General features: G+C 47.6%; 1 protein-coding gene across 1 annotated transcript; it reads left to right on the forward strand.

Annotated features, from left to right (window-relative positions):
- Positions 1 to 11,026: 11,026 nt before the first annotated feature.
- Positions 11,027 to 16,504, forward strand: CLDN16 (claudin 16). The gene is made up of 5 exons (XM_075507139.1): positions 11,027 to 11,258; positions 11,519 to 11,683; positions 12,790 to 12,981; positions 13,330 to 13,476; positions 16,064 to 16,504. Exons 1-4 carry the CDS (start codon positions 11,126 to 11,128, stop codon positions 13,467 to 13,469), a joined length of 630 nt encoding a protein of 209 aa, XP_075363254.1. The 5' UTR covers positions 11,027 to 11,125; the 3' UTR covers positions 13,470 to 13,476; positions 16,064 to 16,504.
- Positions 16,505 to 16,837: the final 333 nt, after the last annotated feature.

Consider the following 16,837-nt stretch of genomic DNA (forward strand, 5'->3'; position numbering starts at 1 on the left):
GGGCAGAGGCATCCTTGCCCTGTCCCCTACCTATGCAGGGAGAGAGCTGGAGCGAGGGGTGGCCTCATGGGAGTCTTCGGGGCATTTGCAGTTGGCTTCTCCCCCTTGCTGGAGCCCGGCTGTGCACAGAAGGTACAGTGCCTTGTGTGGGGGGCAGACCTGGGGGTCACTCCGTTACCCCACAAGTGTTAGACTACAACCCTGCGTCAGCTCCGGGCAGTGTTTGATGTGCAGCTTGGATGCTGGATATTAAACAGAAGGGAACAGCGAGTGTGTGGTGAGGGACTGGTGACGGGCAGGTGATTTTAAGAGAGTCGCTGCCTCAGAGTTCTGCAGGGAAACTCCTTGCAGATCCTGTACCCAAACCTGACCCACACTCAGCTAACCAGGTCCCAAAACTGTCCTGTGCTCATGGGCTGTGAATCACAGCACAACTCTTTTCTCCGAGCCTCAGCTCTTGCCCTCCTTGCCTTTTCATAGCAGATCAAACATCCTGTTACCAAACTGGTCATTTCTAACCCAGTAGTTACTTTTAGCCCTTCCTCGCTGAGTCTCGTAGAGGGTCTTTCATCACTCTCCAATAAGCAGGTTCGTGAATAGGAGCGAGTGGCACAGAGGTCTGAAGCGGATGTTTCTTGTGAAATGAGTCACAAGAGGGGCTGGATTTCAGCCAGGGCAGCCTGCAGGGCGAAGCGCACGTACGATGGCCCCTTTCACTTAGGCTACGGTGAGCCGAGTTTCTGAGAAGCAGCCGCTGGAGCAAGGACACAATGCAAACCGCTTCCACCACGGGACCTTTCTTCCTTTGCTTTTCTCTGGTACTGTGGAAAGAGCTAAATACTCACCCTGCTCTCCCTTCCCTTCCTGCACGATTGCTATTACTGGCACAGACCTTGTGCTTCACTTGCATTTTATCACCTTTGCATCAGGGCACGGGAAAGTTCAGGCTCACGCTGGGAAACACACGCTTGGATGAGGATGACGCCGCTGGGATGTGGCAGGGCATCAACAGCCCCCGGGGTGCTTGGGGATGAGGGCTATTCACTGGAACTACTGACATGCCGAGAAAAGGTGTGTCTAATCCGCTGCCCAGCTCCTCTCCCTATACACGCCTGCGTGAAGCTGGTATGCAGCGACGGCACTGCGTGTTCTGGGTGGCTGCTTTCAGGAAACCCGAGTGGTCATGCATGTTTTCACCGATAAGGATCTTACCACGCCCGTGCAGAGAGTGCTGGCCTGGTGTTAAAGAGGAGCGGGGCTGTGACTCCTCACTCTCGATCTACGGCACTTAGTCAGTGCCTCGGTTTCCCCGTGGTTAGTAATACCTTGTTGAGATTATGTGTTTCTCAGGTGTGGGATTTCATAGGCAGCTATAAAACAAAATTTACTGTACTGAAGAGAAGTCGCACGGTACTTTGAGAGCCTGAGAAGACTGTATTGAAATGCTTATTTTATTATTTATTGCATTGGAGTGATTGAAAAAACTGTTTTAAAGGAGTGTATGCAAGCATCAAACCTGTCTGTATAGTACCCATATATACACACACACACACACACAGTTTTTACTTACCAATCCTTTAAGCTCATATTGAGTCGGCTGGACTCGATGACCTTAAAGGTCTTTTCCAACCTATACGATTCTGTGATTCTGTGATATCTACTAGAAAATGCCTTTGCTTTCCTATTTTCTTTTAATCCTATATATTGCCTGCTTGAAAAGTCACAGGCTGCTCAGAAGTCTTACTGTTTTCCTTGGGGTTACCAGGCTAACTCCTAAGGTTTTGTGACCACATGAGCATGGCTGGAGTGATACATCGCAGCTGACACACACTGCTCCGTAATTCATGTGTATACGTATCTCGTGTCCAAGGAGCCCTGCTCTGGAGATGAAGACACTTAGAGGCCATGCATGGTGGTGTATGAAGCAGGAAAATGGAGGGGGTACAACCAGGAGGGAGGAGTGGGAAGGATTGGGCAGACAAGGCCATGGAGTCTTCCACAGCAGCAGAAGAGCTCTTAGGGAAACCCTTCCTGAAGCTCTCCATCACCTCTGGCTCCTGAGCCATGCCTGTTGGACAAGCCCCTGGCTCTGAACACAACAGTCACCTCACTGACTGCTTGCTTGCTTGCAGTTAGGTCCATATTTCATGCATTAATGCACAGCATCACCGCTTCCCTCTTGCCCAAGGCCCTCTGCTACACTTCATATTAGACACTGTGGAAGTAAAGGGAGGACACAACCCTTTCCTGCTCATGGGACTGCAACTTCATTGGGTTGTTGCTGCAAGAATGGTTTTGTAGGTAGACAGATGAAAACCAGCCATGATCCTCCCAAGACTGGCAGTAGTTTCTATCGCTCTCTGTAACATAACGGCTTGGCTTTAATGGAGAGCACAGACCACCTTGTGTTAATGAGTAATAAAAGCAATCGACCCATAGTGCATTCGTCTCTTAACTGGGAGTGTGTGTAGTCGAGGTGATAAGGCTGTTACATGAGCAAAGTTATGCTGCATTGATACCACGCAGTTGAAGAGCCCTGCAAGGCCAAGCTCTGATAATTAAGTATTAGGATACTCTAATGCTTTTGTTAGTGTCAAAGTACTGTAAATGTTAAGTTAGCCAAGAGAATAAGACATGGAATATATAGTACAGCCTACAAATCCCTTTGAAAGCCTACAAATCCATTAACCTACACTGAGTTATGTCAGCCAGGTTTTAGGCTATACAAGGACATCTTGGGAGGTTATTTTGGGAGAGCCGTTTTCCGAAGCTGAGGGAACATCTGCTATGCTAAGCTAGGAAAGCAGAGTATGATGAAAAACTGCTACAGACTTTGTTTCATGAAGATGCTCACTTGTTTTAAATAAAGAACATTAAATATGTACCTTGCCAGTTTCTACTGAATAAGAATATTGTATTCTTTCTAGTAACTCCAGCAGTTCTCATGGGACTGTTTGGAGACATGGACCTAAAGAAGGACCAGATATTGGATTGGCTTCTCTGTCAGGTGAAAATCACAAACCATCTTCATTGTGTTGCATGCTGTGGAGCAGTCTTACACCAGGGAAAACTGGAGGATCCTGACCTGCTCTGCTGCCGAGGCCAGGATGCTCCTGAGCCCTGAGCTAGATGCAAATGGCTGGTGTGAAGCCACTTCCCATCCCCTGGTGACTCATGGCCAGGGAAGCGCTGGCATCCTGCTCTAGGAAGGGTCACCCGCCTGCCGTGCCTTGCAGGGAGGGTGAACACAGGGAGGTGGATGGAGCTGGGACAGCAACACAAATTGCTGGGCATGCGGAAAATAAACAAGACTTTGCCAGGACTGCCATGATAGGTATGGAGAGATGGAGTGAAGCACAGGCAGCACTGGCACCTGGACACGCTGCCTTCATCCCTTAGTGGAATTTGCTCCTTGGGCTGACATGTGTGGACATCTGATGTGCTAAGCTGGAAGAACAGAGTATGATGTGCCCATTACAAAAGCTTAGGAGCACCACTCTGGCTATTACTGTGGTCCTGCTGTTCCCCTGGGAGTTTTTTGCTTTCTAGCTCAGTCATGCTTTTATTGGGCACACTTTCACCATGCACCAAATGAGGAAAAATGGCCCCATTCTCCCCAGCTGGGATATCCTCTCTGAAAGAGGCTTGTATTTGGGTGCAGGACAGAATGAGAAGGCAGGGAGATCCCTATGGCTGTAATACATTTGCTGGCTAATTCTCTGCTACTGTAAAACTCTGCTCTTGCAGCCTCTAATGACTTAATTCTGTTTGTGGAAGGCTCTCTCAGATTTTGTAGGCCTTTTCTGAGCTCACCGCACCACTTTTTCTGAGTTACTACTAGTAACAACTAGCTAGGATACCTTGTTTTGAAAACGGGTGCAGCCACAGGTTAATTAACAGAGTGCAAGACAAGCACAGGAAGATGATGCATATTATCAGTACCTGTCTCATATCAATGCAATCTATATGTGGTTAATGAAAGTCATTATGCTTTATGGGACTTGCATGGTTAATGCCCTGTCCCTGTGGCTCAGAACTGTTGGAAACACAACTCTACCTTTGTGAAAGCAAGCCATGAAGTGAATATCATGGGTGTCTTTGCCTTATTTAGACACTTGGGTGCCAGAAAGCTCAGCAGAAAGCATCATACCCGCATAACCATATCAAGGCATGCGTCTGGCAGAGAAAGAAGAAGAAAAGTTCCTCACTTGACAGCTTCTAAGAATGGATTTAGAAGACAGAGAGCAGAAAAGCTAAAGCAGCACAGAGTCCTGCAGACCCTGGCCTCTTGATTTGGGACTTTTGTTCTCTACCCCGTGTCTCCCAAGGCATGTGCTGAGGACCTCTTCTGCAGCGTGACCTCTGAGGAACAGAGTGATCCTGGGATCAAGGCAAAAGATTGTAAAACTTTTGCCTTAGTGAAACTGCCTCATGAGGTTATGATGGGAATTATAAGGGTTATATATTGTAAGAATAATAAACTTGTTATTGCTATTGTATTTGGAGGGAAATCTCAGAGAAGAGAAAGCAAGCTTTGAGCATTCTGTAGAAGTACCGATTGGCTCCATCTGGAGGTGACAGCTGAGATGACAGACACCATCAGTTTGCGAAAGCAGATTGCAAGCGGAGCTGAAGGCAGAGCGAGAATCTGCTCCTCAGCCCTGTGTTGAAGACTTGCCCACTGAAGGCAGGTGTCCAGTCTTTTATGGCTTCTCTTTTCAAAAATAAAGATCACTGACGATGTGACGGTTTCTGTGCGTTTGTACCTTTGGGATGGAAGGAATTTCTAGTCCCGTTCCCCCTTGGTTTTCCTGGAAGGTGCCCTGGAGCCCTGCTGGGTTTCTCAGCACTGTATGAGAGGAGGCGTTGAGTGAGAAGCCTCCTCACAGAGGTTCTGTCCTTCTGTCCCCAGCAGCCTGTGTGACCTCTGCTCACCCAGGGAGTCCTGCAGGAAAACAGGAAGGTTGCAATGGCAGTAAGCGAGCAGGCAAAATCCAGCCAAACAAAATCCCCCAGACTGGCACTGGCTTGAAAAGTTCAAGATTCCCACATAGGAGCTGGATTCAGCCCATGAACAAATTGAAGTCCAGGGAATGAGAGTATCTAGGTTTGGCTTAAATGCAGAATACAGAGCTCCATATCTGAGCCGGGGTGGTTGCTGGTGCTGGCTCTGAAGGCCCATGACTGCTACCTTTTCCCTTCCCTTCCCTTCCCTTCCCTTCCCTTCCCTTCCCTTCCCTTCCCTTCCCTTCCCTTCCCTTCCCTTCCCTTCCCTTCCCTTCCCTTCCCTTCCCTTCCCTTCCCTTCCCTTCCCTTCCCTTCCCTTCCCTTCCCTTCCCTTCCCTTCCCTTCCCTTCCCTTTCTAGTGATGTTCCTGCATTGAACTAGATCATCACTGCATCAGAGACCAACAGGGTAACCAAAGGGCCTGGGATCTACACCAAGACACTTTATAGTTGCTCACTGCTAAGGCACGAACCAATGTACAGGACTAAACATGTCTGTGTACATGAGAGCTCTCCTGTGTGTCCCTTAGCAGTGCTCAAAACTTCTGCCCTGAAGAACAAGTTTTGATTCTTTTTTTTAATTCCTACTTTGCCAAAAGCTGCAACGGTATCCGTTTTCCTTGCAAGTCCAGCGTTCCAGTTACCTGCATGCCACGTCTGTACAATCCCATTTCTCTTCAGCCAGGCATGACAAGAGCTTTAACTGTGCAGGGCGGATTGGCTGCAGCAGCTCCCGTGGGCACTCTCACCCTCCTTCCGTCCCCGCTGCAGGTGAGCATTGCTCCTGAGGCCATCACTAATAGATGGCATCTGCAGAAGTGAGAAGTTCTCACTGTTCATGGCCACTGGAAGAGGGTGGCAGTGACCTGGGACACTGAGGCTCTGCCTCTACCCCAGCTTTAAGACCAAGGGCTGGGCACTGTTTTTCTCACCCCCCTGGATGTGCTGAGCACCTGCTGGCATGAGGTTTTTCCTCCAGTATGTGGGCTGTTTTTTTGCTTTTTTCTCTACTGGGTTTTTGATAGCATCTACTTGGACAGACTGCTGGATGGTGAACGCTGATGATTCCCTGGAGGTAAGATCGGGGTGAGGAGAGCCTGATCACCAAAACGTGTCCTAGAGAGAGTTTGGTTCCTGGCATCATTGCTCCACTCTCATGTACTTTTTCCCTGTTCTGCTGGATGAAAGTGAATGAAAATGAAATGAATGACTCTGGCAAGAGCAGGGGAAAAGTGGTATTTTGTGTAATTCTCTCTGCCAGACTTTATTATCCAGACTCTGCTCTCACTTAGTAAGTTCAAGAAAGGTCTACAGGCTCTAGGTTTAAATGTGCATGAACTTGAGTACGGTTATCCTGCATCTCCAGCCTGCATGGATATTTTGGAGAAGTTTCTAATTCTGTAGGTCAGACTTCTTGGTAGAAAAGTCCAGTGTGTACACCTGTGCTTTTCAAGTCTTTTTCATAACAGCCATCGAGTTATAGGGCTAGCAGAAATTTATGGGGACTGCCGTTAGAACCAGCACTGAAAAATATCTTCTTGAACTTGTGCAGACATTAGCACTCTCGTGTTAGAGAAACATTTTGGCAAAAGTAAACTGCAAACAACAAGGGAGCAGAATGCCGCATACGTGCAAGCTGCACCCCAGAGACTCCAGACCCCAAATTGTTGCCATTTCTCCAGCCCTCGATACTGCAAGTTTGTATTTTTCTTCCCAGAGCAGCCAGACAGCACTTTCTGTATATTTAAAGGCTGCAGGTCCACAGTGTGGGAATCTGCTCTCTGGTAAACTGGATACTTTATGCAGTGAAGGTGAAACACCTTCCAAGACAGAAAATTGGGCTGAATATATCAAGAGGAAACTTTCTACCTGCTATCCCGCATAGGAAACCAGAAGAGCTCCTCTGCACTCAATGATTGCAATGCAACATTTAGCTGCATCCCATCAAGTGATGAACTATCTGAAGAAAGAAGGCTAAAAGTGATTACAAGAAAAATACCTTTTTTCTCTATGCCACATGAAATCCCGACAATCTGACTGCCAGCCCCACCCTGGAAGGTGGTTGTAAATGCTGAGGTGGTCATAGATCCAGTGCTGCGAGGTTGCTGACGGTCAGTGTGTCTGCTCAGTGAGCCTCTTCGCAGGGAAAACAGTGTGCACCCACTGATGCTGGCTGGAATATCACTCTTCATTTATCATCTGAATTTAGGAGATATTTTAGATTCATTTCAGGAAGCCGTGAATCGCCTGGAGTCAGCTGAAGATATCAGTATACTCAGAAAAGCCAAATGGATCCCAGATTGTGCCATCATTTCCAGGAAAATCAGAAGAGGGGAAACCCAGCTCCCGAGTAAAGCGAGTCCAGGAAAGAACCAGTGTGTTACCCTGAGGGTGTGTAACCTTGTCTTCTTGGCACAAAGGCACCTGCGCTGGGCTGTCACAAAGTGCTCCATTAACACCCAGTTTGCTTATTAGCAGCCACTACTCTCACATTCCTGCTCTGAGTGTGAATACTAAATAATAGAGAAAAATGCCCCCAGCCTTAATACCTGACCGACTGATCTCCTTAATGGCCCTAATGACTCACTGCCTCTCTAAATATGGGAACGCAGGTAAACTGTCCATGGCCAGAAAGGAGTGGAGTCCACAATGACTCCTGTTTTCAGCTGGAAAAAGGGTAATTCAGGCAACTTTTGACTTTAGGAGAGAGGAACTGCACCATCCAGCATAGAAAGTCTCCTGGCTTTGACCCTGCCCCAGCAGCTGGGGAGGAGGAAGCCCTCGCTGTGGTCCCACTGGAGAGGAGCCCCCCAGGACAAAGCCGCCAGGGAGAGGCGGGAGCAGCCCCCTCCGGAGGGGCTGGGGGGCCCTGGCCAGCGCTCAGCTCCCACAGCCCCTCGCCTCCCCTTCCGAAACAACCCGATTACGGCAACACAGAAAGTGGTTTAAACTGGTGCACTCCGAGTGAGCACCAAGACAAGCCTGGGTCAAGTTTTGCAGTAGTTTGTGCTTGAAAAAGCCATAGTCTGCTTCCCAACAAGCACTGTATTGTGTACACAGTCCCTCCCTATTGCAAGCAGATTAAAAATATTACCACTACTGTTAAACGCTGCCTGTTTTACTCTCGTGCTGGGCTTGTAATCATTGTATATTGGCACCTTTTTGCAGTGCAGTAAAACACTCTGACTAACATCGCTCTCATGTTTATCTTCTGCGCTTTCCCCAGAAGGGGAAGTCTGTGCTTGTTCTGTCATTTTTTTGTATTAGAATTATTTTAATATTAATTATACATTATGCATAGGGTATAATTATATATATTACAGTCATTATGCAATTTATGTTTTACATGCATAGTTGTGTTAGGGAAAGCAGGTCGTGGCAATGTGTTTCGTAATCAAAGTGGGAGATGAGGAGTTTGGCTGTGATGCTCAGCTCCTGGGGGAGTCCTTGGCTGGGCCCAGAGAAGCTGGAGCAGATTTGCTATGGGGGGAAAGAGGTGATGGGGAATTCAGTGCTACCAACATGGTGCATGGCTCCGGCCATGGGATCACAGAATCACAGAATCACAGAATCATATAGGTTGGAAAAGACCTTTAAGATCATCGAGTCCAACCATAAACCTAACACTGCCAAGACCACCACTACACCATGTCTCTAAGCACCTCATCCAAACGTCCTTTAAATACCTCCAGGGATGGGGACTCAACCACTTCCCTGGGCAGCCTGTTCCAATGCTTGATAACCCTCTCTGTGAAGAAAAATTTCCTAATATCCAGTCTAAACCTCCCCTGGCGCAACTTGAGGCCATTTCCTCTTGTCCTATCACTTGTTGGGATGGAGAAATCCATGCCCCCTCCATGTCCACATGATGCCCCAGCCAGACCTGGCCCCTCTCCCCTCCGTTTACAGCAGCAAGTTGCCAAGTTGCCATGTGCCTGAGGGTCTGTGCTGTCTGCACAACGGCAGACGCCTAAGGGTGGTTTGGGAGCAGATTAACAACCCGAAGGACAAACGGTGCACAAAAGCAGAGGGGAGCAAGGGGTGAGCAAGGAGGTTAAGAGGCAGATAGCAGAAACCAGAATAGTTCAGCAGCAGCTCAGGCCAGCCACAGGTCCTCCCTCCGATGTCTGTTCCCATCACTCCTGCACAGGCAATGAGACATTTATCCCTGGCTGTGCATGTGCTGCATAGAGATCTGCCGATCCCTGGTTTTGCCCATGTTCAGCGCCAGCAGCAGTAGGTGACAACTGAAACATCCCGAGACACACAAAACATTTATCAAGTTTTTTCTAGTCTACGAAGGGGGTTGTTTCACAAGCTAGACCATGATCACAAATGTTGTACCTTAAGACCTCTGTTTTGCTTGGAGGTTAATGAAACCTAGAATCCTGCTAGTCTCTTTATACATAATTTAGACGAAGATGCTGCTTGTAAGATTCAAAAAACAATACTAATGCGAGCAAGTGAGGAAGTAGCTGAGAGCATTAGCTGAATACAGAGTAGTATGAATGAGCCTACCGTGGTTTATGAGGAACATGAAATGGTACAAACACATGTAGAATAAAATGTCATTTAATAAAAATATGCTAATTTCAAGCACAGCCTGAACGGTGGTGAGTTAAGACAAAAGAGGAGTTGTAGCTGGGTTAAGAGGGCTATGGTAAAAACTTATGTCTGATATAAACATGGCAAATTGTTTTACATGACACTGTTCTCTTGAAAAACAGAGAATCAATGAAACCAGGTTTTTCCAGCATTGCTTCTTATTTTTTGTGATATTTTTCATTAAACCTGCCCCAAAATTCTGAGAAATTGTAAGTAGTTTTCATCTTCACAAAACAAAACATGTAGATAGTTTTCATTCAAACGTAAATAGTATCTTTTTTGCCGGTCTGAAGCAGCGAGTCATTTTTACTCACCTTTAATCCACAGTGCACTATCACAAAGAATGTGTACAGTTTGGCTCAAACATTGTATTCTGGAGAAAATATTGCGGTTGGCTACAGGCTTTAATACATCCTGAATGAGACTTTACTAAGTGGCTGAGATATGTTATTATCTGCCTCGTGATTTACACAGTGCAAGAAAAATGAATTGGTTGCATCATCCAAACAAGCCTGGTCCCCTTCCCCTGCGTGAAACCCATTCCTTGGGAGAGTTTCTCCTTCCATTAACTGCAGCGGGTGTCGCTGGCAGCAGCGGGGCAGGCTGGAGTCCAAAGCTGCACCGACATTAACTCTGCTCCTCGTATGAGCAATTCCAGGAATGTTTTAGAGCTGCGTGTTGCCATATTTGCATTGGTAATGAAAATACCTCCCATATTAAAGTGATTTATGGAAGGCTGGGCTGGGAATGGTATCTACGGCTTCAGGACAGCGGAGACAATTAGCCACGATGCTACTGCAATGTCTGCTGAGTCTGGATGTCTCAGCAATGAGTGTGGCTCGGGCACGCGTGGTCCCATAGCCGGCAGCACACCGGGAGCCCCAGGGCCAGGATCAGCACTGGCTGCCTCTCCTTTTCCAGCCAGTGTTTACAGCTGAGTCATTTGGGGGCAGCCCTCCACACACGTCTGGAGAGGGGTTCACATCCACACCTCTGCTCTGCAGCAAAGCACTGCTTTACCCCGCCGCAGCCACCTCCCATTGCGGGCGCCCGGCTGCTGGTGCAACGCCTGCCGCGCCAGTCGCACTCCCCTCTGAGCCGCTCCTTCCTCCTCTGCCTTCCTGGCAGGAGGGCGGTGTAAGGGGAGCACGGACAGCAAAGTCTCAGGTCGTCTGGTCCATAGCCCTGCCCAGCTATGGAGCATTTGGCAAGGAGTGACCAAACCTGCTCTTAGATCTCTCCTGTCAGCCACCCCCCAGCTCCTCCCAGAAATTTCCTTCAGAATTTTTATCCTTACCATAGGAAGGTTTCTCTCCTAATGTCTAGTCTGAATTTCTTTTGCTTTAATTTAAAACCATCAGCAGGGACACAGAAAACATTGTCTTTTTCTTCATCCCGCCGCTGTTTTTCTTCTTCAAGCTAAACAGCTCAGGTTTGCCATTGACATAGCTGGACCAGGATTTCTGTCGACGAGCCTCGCTGGCCATCTGCTGTGTTGGTGAATGTATTAACTTATGGTCTTTTTTTCTTTTCTCAACCCACAGGTGAGCACAAAATGCCGTGGCCTGTGGTGGGAATGTGTCACAAATGTTTTTGACGGGATCCAAACTTGCGATGAGTACGATTCCATCTTTGCCGAGCACCCCGGTATGTAAAAGTCAAAGATGTTTCTACAAGTGGTAGGAACACCTGAGTGTAGACAAAAAGAGCATCTGTTCTACTCAGTTGCAGATAATTTGGTGCACACACATATTAGAGCCATGTTTCTTTTCTCAGTGAGGTATTACTCCCAGGGGAAGCTGGAGAAAGCTTCACCCCAGAAAAAAATGTTGCTGTGGGATCTGATCCCATTACCCACCTGCATTTCCATTCCTTGTGCAATAGAATGATCTGCTTTTGTCCTGCAGTGAAGCTGGTGCTGACCCGAGCTATGATGATCACAGCAGATATCCTGGCAGGATTTGGATTTCTCTTCCTTGTCCTGGGACTGGACTGTGTGAAATTCCTTCCCGATGAGCCGCTCATCAAGCTGCGCATCTGCCTGGTGTCTGGAGTGACGTTGCTCATTGCAGGTATTCGTCTGCTGTGCCTCCACCCTGCAGAACACCCTTTAGCAAAGGCGGCAGCTTTAAAGCCTTCTCTTATTTTGGGGAGAAGAAGAGTTGGTGATTTGCTAGAGGGTAAACATGAGGGAAGGATGTTTATTTGCTTTTTTTGTGCAATATAGCTTCCTCTGCTCACTGCCTGCCCCTAACAGCACATAATTGAGTTTATCTGCTTTCATTTCATGTATTGACCAGGTGACTTGGCTCTGAGTTGACTGACTTCCATTTACTGCTGTTTTACTGTGAAGAAGTCAGTGTTGTTGGTAAGGCAAAGAGACCTAACTGCCGAAGGACTAGAAAGTCCCAACATCCTGGTTAGGTTCCTGGCTCTGCCACAGATTGTGTGACCTTGGGCAAGTCACTTAGCCCAAAATCTCCGTAGCCGATCTCTACTAAAAGGCTAATAACACATCTGTCCCTCCTAGGTGATAAATACCCAACTGACTGAGGTGCTTTGCTGTTACAGACAGTGGGAGAATTTTAAATGCAAAAGTAAATAGACAGCCAACTAGGTACCAAGTAATTTCATTTGACTTTATGCCAATATCGAGTATCTACCTCTGCTTCAGCGTAAGCAGATTTAACACATAACTCACCCCAGCCACTGGGAGCACATGTAAAATACTCTGAAAGGTTCTTTTAAACATTCTCCATTCACCTCCCAAAGTTTGTCTGACAAACACCATCGAAGTTCTGAAAGTCAAAACAGATTAGAAAATTAAATTCTTGAAGCAACTTAGAACAAGTTGATAAACAAGCTGAGAAGGGAGGAGCTTTCTGCCTTTTACTGCAGCAACCTGAGTGCTGCCAAGCGGCGCTGATGGCGTGTGTGAGTGCCAAGCCGCGAGGCACAGCCGCTGCCTGGCAGCACTCCAGCTGGTATCAGTAGGAGCCAGGGTGAATCCGCCAAAGTGACCAGGCTGAGACTGAACAGGGGCCAAAACCTGCTGTCTGAGGAAGGTCTTCCCATCCTAAAGTCTGACCCAGCAGGCTATAGCTCCAGATTTTATGTTTATGATCTCCTCGTGGTCCATCTGGGAGCTCTGTGTGGTACCTCCCTCCTTGTCCTGCAGGTCTCCCAGGCATTACTGGCTCGGTGTGGTATGCCGTTGATGTCTACGTGGAGCGTTCCTCTCTGGTCTTCCACAACGTGTTTCTGGGCATCCAGTACAAGTTTGGCTGGTCGTGCTGGCTCGGCATGGCGGGGTCACTCGGCTGTTTCTTATCCGGGGCCCTGCTCACATGCTGCATGTATCTTTTCAGAGGTGAGGAACTGTGGCAGGGCTTAAACACAGTTCAGAGATAGAGCCATCGCTCGGGGCGTGCTACAGGCACATAGGGTGGGGAAAGTCCTTCAGGATGGACTCCTTCATGTCCTTCAGGATGGTTGCCCCAGTAGCAATATCTTCAGCTGTAAAATGGGAATAGTGTTATTTCAGCAGCTCTAGAAAGCACATCAAGGCCTTCAGGTGGGAGCTGAGGTGTAAGTATGACATAAAATGTGTTATTATGTGATATCTTGGAGTGCTGCTTTCTCTGCTTTTCGAGGCTTTGCAGCTGAAAGTCACCAAGCACTCCTTAGCAGATGCTATTTCTCTCCCTGTGCCTCACAGAGACCAGCTCTGGAAGACTCCACTCTGCTTTCTCCTTGAGGAAAGGCTATTCCTCAGCTGGGACAATTGTAACAAATATGCATTTGCCATCCTCGCAAACAGCTACTGCCAAAATGTATGCAGTGGACACAAGAGTGTGAGGAGGAGGTAAGTGCTCCAGAAAGAGCTCTACTTTTATTTGTAGTGGATTGCACAGACATTCAAGCTCCTGTGCTTGTAATACAGATGCAAAGTTAAATTTCAAGGATGTACTGTATGCTACAATGTTTGCAGTATGAGAGCTTCAAAAAAACATTCCTTCAAGAAAGTAATCTCTGATAAGATCTTGCTTTAGGGAATCCTGTTGTCTTGAGTGCTGAGGCCACTTGCATAAGCACGGACTGAAATAACCAACACAAACTCTTTCAGCATTTGGCTCAACACTATTGGTACGAGTGAGATAAATCAGCTGCTCCTGGATCAGACCCCAGTGTTCCCCATGAAGATCCCCAAACTGTAAGATGGATCTGTTCCGTGTCTGGCAATGTGTTGACAGAATGTACAAAGCAGAAAATACAGGCAAAGAGAGGGACTGGCCAACATCTGGACCCTGTGCACTCAGCATGGGGGTCTACTCTGAAAGGCAGCTGGAGAGTTCAGCAGAAGATAGAGCTGTGTTAAATGCCTGGCCCTCTCTTTGGCCCATGAACCTCTGCGCTGAGGAAACACTGCAAATTCAGGTGCACTCTTGCCTGCAAAATACAGTCCTTCTCAGTAAGTGTTAAAATATACACTACAGATGCTCTAGACTCACTGAAATCTGGAAATCACCAGCTTCTTTCTGCTTAGGAAAAATTTTGCCTGGACAAAGACAAAGTGAGTGAAGATCCAAGATCTGGCCTTGTGCGTGACAGTATATCTATACCAGCTAGAAACTAGGATGAACAATAGTAAAATCGATTGTCCCTTTCTATCAAAAGATATTTAAATCCAGTTCAGGACTGCTGTCCCCTGCTGCAGTCCAGGCTGCCATAGGCTGGATGAGGCTAGAGCATCAGCCATATCTTCACTAGGGTTGGTGAAAAAACCCAGCATGGTTTAACACATTCGCTAAGGATGGATGGACGAGTACTGACAGCCCTTCCATGCCTTTGAAGGAAAGAGAAGCTGAGACACAGTTTTCTTAGGCTTGGTAGGAACTGCCCAAATCTAGTCCTTTTCTACCATGGGCACCACATCATATGGGCATGGGCACCAGGCGTTGAGAAAAGCCTCTCAGCACAGAGATATACCTGTTCAGGGGGAGCGGAGAAACAACAGCAGAGTCTCAGGAGGGTGTGCAGAGCCATGGGCACTGAGGCTCCACCACAGGTAGGCTTCCTCCACTGACTCCTTGGTGGAGAAACTGGATGGAGAAACTCTCTTCCTCCCCACAGGCAATATGAAGTGAAGCCTTATGTTATGAGGGCCAGAGGGAGATGGGATGGCTGTGGATGGAGTGGGTCATGTCCCAGAGAGCACCTCTGATAGCCCCTACGGTGGAAGATGAGGGGCTGAGTCCTCTCACAGATTATCCTGGAAGCAGCATCTTGTGCTGCAGCACAGAACTGACCAGCAACGGTAAAACATAACCCAATCCTGACATGGCTCCTAACCAAATAACACTCAGGCCGGGACAGACGGGACAACAGCAGGTCCATATGGCTTTGCTATGGGCTCAAGCACCTCCACAAGGCTCAGACCATAATGCAACCATCTCAGCAAGAGCCCTCGCGGCAGCACTGCTGTCCAGGCGAGGGAGGCTTTATGCCTGCAGAGTTCATGCTGCTTTGGTTGGCAGACATTTATGTTAGCCAAACTGAAAGCAACTTATTGCCAACAGATGAGCTATATTGAACAGATGTAAACACAGTAGGAGAAGTGACGGAGGCTTTTTTACAAGTCCTGAGAGACGAGGAGTACAAGACTTATGAGCAATGTGATGAATTCACGGATTATACCAAGAATGCACAAAGAGATCTGGAGGTGATAGGAATTTTTGCCTGTTATTGCAGGAAACTGGAGAGGCAAGGCCACATCCAGAGCTTTTTTTTTTTTTTTTTAACTGTTTCACAGTCATGTCAGAAACATGTGTTTGCTGTAGGGCTTTTGGGGTGGACGAGCTGGAGCTGGTACACCGTGCCAGCGGAGGGAAGCTCCGGGGATGTTTGTGGGTCTGGTTCCTGGGCTGTGCCTCTGCTCCCCTGCTCCTTCAGGGACGCACCAGGAAGGAGAGGGAGGACAAACCTGCTCCGATGCCTGTGTCCCTGCTCCTCCCCAGGGAGGCCAACGCAGCCTCAGCCTCCCCGAGAAGGAGAGATGCCCCAACGCCCCAGGCTGCTCCAGCCTGGCTCACCCAGCACAGAGATGCTCCTCGGGAGGAGGTACTGAGCAAAGACATCATCACTTGGACCAAAATCCTGAATTAAATCCTTCCCAGACTATGCAGCCAGTGCGTTAGCCCTTACCACTAACGCTCAGGGGCACCCGCCAGCCTCTTGTTGCTTTTTTCTACAGCTGTTTCTGAGGCATGAAGATTATCTCTTGCTGGGAAGATTTAATTCTTGTTTAGCAGAGGAGAAACAGTCTGGGATCGCCTGCTAACGTGGCTGTAATTGCAGATCTCAGACCATTGATTTCTCCTGTTCTTTTTCTCCCATAAGCTGTAGTTGAGACTTCTGGGCCTGTGTCCTAATGGTCTTCGGTTTGTTTTAAGGTGGGAGACATTTTGCGACTTGCAACACGTGGGTGACACCAAGCAGCGGCTCAGTGGACACTTTGGGATTAAACGTGTATGCCCTGGTCAGCAGTGAATATAGCGGACTGGTCTTATTAGTCCCTCCAGCCCTGTGCTCCTCCTGGGGGTACACAAATAAGGCACATGCATACCCCAAATACTACCTTAACTCAGGGTGCATCATCCTTAAATATACATGTATACAAAGAATGTCGCATAAACATTTCTGAGCCTTTCTCTTCTTCAGTATCTGTGTAGAATAAGGTTAATTCTTTAACCATGCTCCTGTTCTAGCTGCACTCTACGATAGCCTTTGAGGATCTATCTCCTGCACAAGAGGACTAGGAAAAGGTCACAGCAAGCCCTAGGTTTGCCAGGTTAATGTTTTGTAACAACCAGTCCAATGCTGCATTTCTTTGTTATTCAAATCCTGCTGACAGTCTATCTGATGTTTTGATCAGTTGTTAATATTTAATTGTTAATTCACTGTTTGATTTAATTCTGACTCTGATTTCATGACTGCAGTATTCACTCCTCATTAGCTCATTACCACGCCACAATGCAGATCTGTTTTAGTTTGGTTGTTTATTCATTAGCAAGAAACCTCCCAGAAAGTACACAGGACTTATTTTTTTCTTTCAAAATCACCACCAGTCCCTAAGGCTAAAGCCGTTGCAGGTGAGCTCAGATATTAAGGTATTTCCTTAATACCTACCTACATCCCATTCAGCAGCAGCTTGCTAGGAATGACAA

Source organism: Mycteria americana, chromosome 7, assembly GCF_035582795.1.
Source record: "Mycteria americana isolate JAX WOST 10 ecotype Jacksonville Zoo and Gardens chromosome 7, USCA_MyAme_1.0, whole genome shotgun sequence".
NCBI classification, from domain to species: domain Eukaryota; kingdom Metazoa; phylum Chordata; class Aves; order Ciconiiformes; family Ciconiidae; genus Mycteria; species Mycteria americana.

Coding starts and splice junctions, on each gene's coding strand:
- CLDN16 (XM_075507139.1), top strand. CDS start 11,126: ATGGTCTTTTTTTCTTTTCTCAACCCACAGGTGAGCACAAAATGCCGT. Junction 11,259..11,518: donor CATCTTTGCCGAGCACCCCG/GTATGTAAAAGT, acceptor TTTGTCCTGCAG/TGAAGCTGGTGCTGACCCGA. Junction 11,684..12,789: donor AGTGACGTTGCTCATTGCAG/GTATTCGTCTGC, acceptor CTTGTCCTGCAG/GTCTCCCAGGCATTACTGGC.